At 35.7% G+C, this 7,227-nt stretch overlaps 1 protein-coding gene across 1 annotated transcript; it reads right to left on the reverse strand.

The window, feature by feature from the left end:
- Nucleotides 1-954: 954 nt before the first annotated feature.
- On the reverse strand, nt 955-5,908 carry LOC134666574 (lipopolysaccharide-induced tumor necrosis factor-alpha factor homolog). Its single transcript, XM_063523774.1, has 2 exons — nt 5,749-5,908; nt 955-2,898 (listed from the first exon to the last, which is right to left on the reverse strand). Exons 1-2 carry the CDS (start codon nt 5,880-5,882, stop codon nt 2,796-2,798), a joined length of 237 nt encoding a protein of 78 aa, XP_063379844.1. The 5' UTR covers nt 5,883-5,908; the 3' UTR covers nt 955-2,795.
- Nucleotides 5,909-7,227: the final 1,319 nt, after the last annotated feature.

Below are 7,227 nucleotides of genomic sequence, written 5' to 3' on the forward strand. Positions count from 1 at the left end.
CGGCGGCCGTGGTCGTGGTAGACATTTCCGTCTTAAAAAAGGTACCAAGAACCAAATGACGCGGCAGTCAAAAGATAATAGTTAGTGATGACTCAATACCGGAACTCTGACTAAGGAAATCGTTATCACTGGCTTTAATTCTTTACGATATGATAGGTACTTTCCCCGACGTAAGATAGGTATCATATGACATGTTTTTCTAGGTGCTTTTTGTAACCTTTATACTTTTTTTTTTATTGGTCCACTACATTTAGTACATTACCATTTTAGTGAAAACATTTTACATTACGAATAAAATATGCAAGATTTTCTTTCTAATCATTTGAACAACTTAAAATAATTCGGAAACGGAACAGACACGTTTACTGTCGGGACTGTTTGGAAGCCATTTCACTGCGCAAGAAATGCGAAAGGCGTAAAATTTTGATGGCTGCCACTCGCGTTACGCTTACGGATTTGCATATTATTGAGTCTCACGGATTGCCTTGAGCTTCCGAATCTCCCGATATATATCTAAGATAGTAACTTTGTAAGCAGGCTAGTGGTATCAGTCGCTTGGTCTAAGCAGCACTTAAGCATAGTTATTACAGATATCAATTACTTACTACTTACTCAGTCCTTACGACGGTTTGTCTACTTAAGCAGTTGAGGCACTTGTGCTCGGAAAGGCTACGGTCTGCTTAAAGCCCCATCTGCTTATAGCCCAGAGAACTTGCATGGAATATTCGATACATTTCTAATTGCGGTTGCGTGACATACGTGAAAAAAAGTTTCATTTACCGTTATCGTTGCTATGCGTTGCGTTGCGTATGCTGTTTACTAACCGTCACATAATTTATGTGACGATTATTCAGACTTTTGCCAACAAGCCAATGAAATATAATGAACAACATAACAAGCAATATTAAATAAATAATTACAGAATAATTTAAGTGAAAATACGTTCGTCTTATAAAAAAAAAGTTTATTTCACTCATGTTCAAAATAGTGTTACAAAATTTACCGCGACAAATTTGCGTATCTAAAATAGGAATTATGTTCGGACTGTGTACATATTCCAGTCGTGGAAATAGGAGTAAAACCTGTGCATGGACTGCCGCGGCTTGCGGTTGAGAAAACCGCACATTTCCCTACATCCTTGATTTATTCTTGGCGTGTTTTGTAGGGGGTACCCACATTGAGTTAACAACAGCCTGTGCTTTTGCATAAGAGTATGAAACAGAATGACAACTGCGACACATCGGGCCAACATATATGAGGCCTTCGCATACAGATTGCGACTAAATCATTTTTACCAAATCGTAAACGTGAAATTCTAAAATGCAGACAAGCAAGTAAAAAAATTGTAAATTGTATAATTAAAAAAACTACGAGTACATACATACATTAGCGTCTACTGTCTCGTTAGATACCTTTCTAACGTTAGGTAGATAAGCTAAAAATAATTTAAAAAAATATTTAAACCATATTCAAAAACAACTTAACTACTTATTTGATGTTTTTTTGTTACATGTCTTTTTAGAGTATCTATTACTACTACTATATCATTTAGTACGCTATCAATTTGTTCCTGGGGTGAGATTGTAACATAAATATCAGTTCTGTATTTTTTAAAGGAGTATAGGTCTGTATCATATTTATACAATACTTAAATATATCGTGTTTGTGTAGTGTGTTGTACTTATTCTTATTTAGTTTTCTAAATACCTTCCAGGTCTGGTTCTTACTGAGATTGATAGAATTACGTATAACCAAGATATGATTCTTGTTTAGAATTTTTGTTTCAATTTTTACTTTTCCTTTAGTAGAAGCATAATTTATCATTTCATTAACGTACTTCTTTACTAAGAGCTAATTACAGTGTTATAAAAAAGCCTCAATGTTATCTAATCTCGACTTTCCATGTTTTAAAAATACTCAGAATAAATAAAAGAACACGTCACTTGTAACACACAATCGTCTTTACAACGATCGTAGATACAAGACCATACAAAATACATTTGGTAATAAAAGGAAAATAATATAATTACATCCCCTATATTCTTGTATCGAAAGGATGGTTTCTGAAAATATGGTTCTTAGGTGCCTATATTTTAGGCTTAATATCTAGGTGAGGTAATCTTAATTAAAAACATCATAAGCTCCGTCTACAACAGGGCTTTCATATTCATTCTGTGAATAATTAAATTGTGCCATATTGTTTTCCATAAGACGTGTACCAAAAGACGATTTTTTTTTATTATTTATTTCATTTTGAGGGATTATATAAGAACCTAATTGAATATTATGAAAATCTGAGTAGGTACTTATTCATAATTTCGATATTATTGGTTACTGCTTTTTAAGGCACATTTTTGGGGGCATTCGTCATCACATGGCAGTTTTAACACTTGCATTAAAACTATCATGCCGGTAAGTGGCACGTGTTAAAAACCTATTAGGTAGGTATATGTACAGCTATTTTAGTCACGCCTAGGAAAACAAAGCATGAGCATGAAAGTGCTCTGATATAGACTAACTGTATATAAATATAACTAGGCATTTATTCGATATTAAACTTTCAACACTGTCGCAAAACATATTTTAAACTGTTTAGACGACAACAGTTTCTTGAATTTCTAGTCCCTAGTAGTGCACGAGTGACAGTCGCCGCGGGCATTCGAGCCTGAGGAAGGACCCCCGACGGGCCCGAAACATGTCGCCAATAGCGAGTAAAAATTCAAGTGAGTGAAACCATTGTCGTCTAAACAGTTTAGGGGTTTATTATAAAACGTTGTCTTAACAAGTGTTTGGTCTTATTTTTGGTAAGTGCCGAGGTAGGCGTTGCAGCTTGGACAGTAGTGGTCGGCATTCCTACAGGAATCCATACAATAAGGCACGCACACGCAGGGCCAGCAACTGCAACATAAAAATATAAACATATATCACCAGACAAAAAAAATACAAAAAAAAACAACGGGTTGCACTCCGGGAGTGCCGACAGAAGTGATAACTCAATGACTAGTCCAAAATGTCTGCAGCACTATATATAATTGACCCATCCTCCTTTCTATTGAAAAAGTTTAGTTCCGAAATTGCTGGCCAGTGAGCTTAAATTTGTAGCGTTAATTGTTTAAAATTCGATTAGAAATTGTAAAGTTACCTTGCAGACCTCGCATCTAAATATATTTGGTCATGATATTTTGAGTTTTATTCACCAGTACTAGAGTTCACTTTTATTTGCGATTTCATCAAGATGTAGCTTTATTGACTTTTATTTGAGTGATACGAGTATAAAGTAACAATATAACTGTGAGATCCTCGTATTTCAGGCCGTACAAGATTAGAACATTGAGCTTTATTGCTTAATATAAAAGTCCATTTTTTAATAATTGACCTGATTATGATACGTTATGACTACAGTTCTTTGGTGAATCGGGGGGCACGGCAGTGCCCCCGCCAAGTCGAGCGCGAAGCAAACACTGCCGTACCATCCTTTACTGGAACCATTTCGCCGCATTTTCAGGCCCCTATTTGAGAACCTCTGGATAAGACCAGAACGCAGAAATTTTGGTCATCCAGTAAGCTATAATCACATACTTAAAATCCAAAATTTCAAGACTGTAGGTCATTTAGTTCCGAAGTTAAGCGAAAGCAAAGTTTCGCATTTATGAAACTCAGTTATGATCATCAGAATAGAACTAGTACTTCCCATAAACTCAGAGAGCTGAAATTTGGTAGAGTTAGGGTTTAATGGCCACATAAAGGGAAAACCTAAAAATATTGCAATATCAGTCACGTTTTAAAGATCTAAGAACTGCATAAGTAAGTTTGTAATCCCATATAAATATATGACATTACAAAGTTACTGTTGCAGTTCCTACAAATAGTAGGTAAAGTAAAGTAAAGGTATACTACGATGTACGATGTGAGTATGAATGAAGATATGTTTAGTTATGATATGTGTATACATAGTATGGGTATGAGTACCCGAAAAGAAGGACTGCCTACAAAAAGAGATGAGATCCCATCAAAAACATTACATGTAAAAAGGTGCAAGTCTCGCAACGCTTTTACTACATAAAAGTTTTGAGATGTAATGTGAAACCAAGTCGGTTATTTTAATCAGTGCCAGGGGGTGTTAAAACCGTATCAATAAGATATCTTTAATTTGTAATACGTATAATGACTTGGCCATCGCACGGCTGCATAAAGACAAAAGGATCATCGTTACCTATTAAAAATAATTCTAATTGAACATAACGCTAGCGCTAATTGCAGTTTGAGCATTACACATATTTACGAGTACGGTACGAGTAAAGCATTATGTGCGATTGCCAAGTCATTATATGATGATTAGTGACGGATTACTGATTATTGTTTAATTATTAGATTTAATGAATGGGCAATACGAAAAACTGTTGCTACTGTACAAGAATCAGAACCGGAAAAAAAGAAAAGAAAGATTTGTAATAATAAAAAAACTACTCCTAAAAAGAAAAAAAATGTGTTAAATAAGAAAATCTAATAAAATAAATCAATATGCCCACGTTTCTACAAAAAGAAGTGAAATCCCACCAAAAACATTCTGTAAAAAACTAGCCAAGTCTCGATGGAGCTGCTTGTTTATCTCTAAAAAGTAATGAAATCTAGACAAAGTCGTGCCAAGTCTAAGGTTCCTTACTGCGATTTCTTTATTATTATAGTTAATGTTGTGTGACTTGGCCGTTGAAGGGTACACAAGGGTACAAAACCAGGTGCTCCATGACACCATTGCACCAATCTGCCATTGCACCAAAAAGAAGTGTTTGTTTCAGGCTCGCCCATACATAAGTATTATTGAAATACGCAGCTTTATCAAGCCTACAATTGACTGGTTATTGAATCAACGTTTTCCAAGTGGCAATTTTCCATCGTCAACGGGTAGCGGTTCTGGCGACAGATTGGTGCAATGGTGTCATGGAGCACCTGGTTTTGTACCCTTGTGTACCCTTCAACGGCCAAGTCACACAACATTAACTATAATAATAAAGAAATCGCAGTAAGGAACCTTAGACTTGGCACGACTTTGTCTAGATTTCATTACTTTTTAGAGATAAACAAGCAGCTCCATCGAGACTTGGCTAGTTTTTTACAGAATGTTTTTGGTGGGATAACATTGTCCGTGACACATGACGTCGGCGTTACGTTACGCGTTACGCGTTACGATGTATCGAGTTTATAATTTTTCCCCACCTCAAAAAGTACTCAGCGCCGCTAAAGAAATTTTCACTTCAAAAAGCTTTCATTTTTTCGAATTGACCTTTCAATGCGGCCAATTCAGTCATACGGGAAATTCTGTCAACAAGCATTTTTCTCTAAAACAGTACACAATTGGTAATTTCCTGGACAAAGCAGCCATTGATGAAACTAAAAGCAATGACGGAATTTCCCGTATGACAGAATTAGCCGCATTGACCTTACCTAAATACCAGACTAATATTTATAGAGCTTAATAATATAATTATGGATTGTTCATGTGGTCAAACACGGCAGCTAAAATATTTAAGACAATGGGAGTCAACAATTCTCATTCAATAATATAAACCGAACACTAGTAACTTATTTACTAAAGTCTGGAGGCCTATTGAAGAACATTAATTGCGTTCCATACATTAAATTGAAACTAAAAACTTATCTTACTCCTCCTACTCAAAAAAGCCAGCCAGATGGATCTGGATCCAGTTTAATACAAGTTATAATATTGAAATGAAGGGACTAGGTACTTACAGGAACAAAAACAGTAGCAAGGCGATGACGTGCGTCTTTGTGGTAGCTTTGTGATCCACCCGTGTCACAATAGAGGCGTGGCATGAGGGGCAGGTGAGGTTGGTGGGCTGAGGACCGACCGGGGCAATATTCATGTTGGATCTGCGGGAAAATAAACACAATTTTGATAAATACGAAGTGGGTAAGCAAAAGTAGAGATTTGAAATAACTTTGTATTTTCTTTTGGGTAGAAATAGTTTATACAGTTATTTTAAATTACGAAGAAAAGAACGACCGCTTCTGGATAAACGTATTCCCTATTTTCTTCGATGCGTAATTAAATAACGTTAAAGAAAATATGTTACACAATTTACTGTATATTAATCATTGTTATAATTTAGAAAGCGAATATTTGATTCACTGGTAATCAGCATCACGTCAGAGAGTTTCTTCTCGTAGGTAAATATGTAATAGTATTTTATACAATCGTGATATAATGGACAGATTTTCAGACGAGAACCATCTAAGGTCACGAAGCTTGCTGAGTGGCGTTAGTAGGTACGAGATTGAAAAGCTTAATTATATCACTATACAATTTCAGTCTGATATACGAAGTAATGTGGCCACCATTTGCCGTTTAGTTGATGTAACAAAAAACAAAAGTTTCCCCCGATGAGGGCGCCACTGGACGGTCGATGTAACACATCTTGTTAAGATCTAATTGATGTTTGAAGTAATTAACTATGTCAATTAATGTAATTGCTCCTGTTAATGATGGGATAAAAACATTTGCTCTATTAAAATTATCCAGCTGTAACTAACCCACTCAGAAGTCAAGGTCACGGTCAATTTTTAGATCCGCGATACGCAGCGCCGGCGCCTCGATTTCTGAACACACGCGAAACGTATTATTTTGTGCATAATTTATTTTTACAGATGGTAATTCCAAACGCCGAGTTGAAGCGCTCAACGCACCTTGCATCAACTCACTTACCTGAGGTTAACCGTTAAACCTGGAGTAACCATGGTTACCAGTACAATTTGCAACTGGGTTAACGGTTTAACGGGTTAACTTCGGGTTAGTGGGATGGTACAAATGGCCTTCAGTAGGTATCTAAGTCAATTTTTAAGACGATTTGCATTTGGGTTGAAGAAGATTTGAAAGTGGTATCAACATCATAATTCATCAGCTACTGTAAATGTATCCTTTACGCAAATAATTGCTACTTATATATGTACTTACATACTTTAGTCTTGGTTTTAGGTCTTGATTGTTTTCTTTGTAACCTTATAATTTTGTCAATCAAATTAGTGCCATAGAAGTACTAGAAGTTAGTCTTTTACGTTATGTATTTACACAATGACTGTTGGATGAATAACCAACTGAATCTATTTATTTGATAAGTTGCCTTATCGACTTGTCTTACTCACTATAAATTAGGTACCTATACTTGAATTAAATAGATTAGATAGGAAATGACACTCTTTCACATAGAAGTG

The sequence above is a fragment of the Cydia fagiglandana genome, chromosome 8 (genome assembly GCF_963556715.1).
Source record: "Cydia fagiglandana chromosome 8, ilCydFagi1.1, whole genome shotgun sequence".
Classification (NCBI taxonomy): domain Eukaryota; kingdom Metazoa; phylum Arthropoda; class Insecta; order Lepidoptera; family Tortricidae; genus Cydia; species Cydia fagiglandana.

Excerpts from the sequence above, each read along its gene's own strand:
- LOC134666574 (XM_063523774.1), bottom strand. The coding sequence starts at position 5,882 with ATGAATATTGCCCCGGTCGGTCCTCAGCCCACCAACCTCACCTGCCCC. Across the intron at positions 2,899-5,748 it reads TTGCTACTGTTTTTGTTCCT|TTGCTGGCCCTGCGTGTGCG; the intron begins GTAAGTACCTAG and ends TTTATGTTGCAG.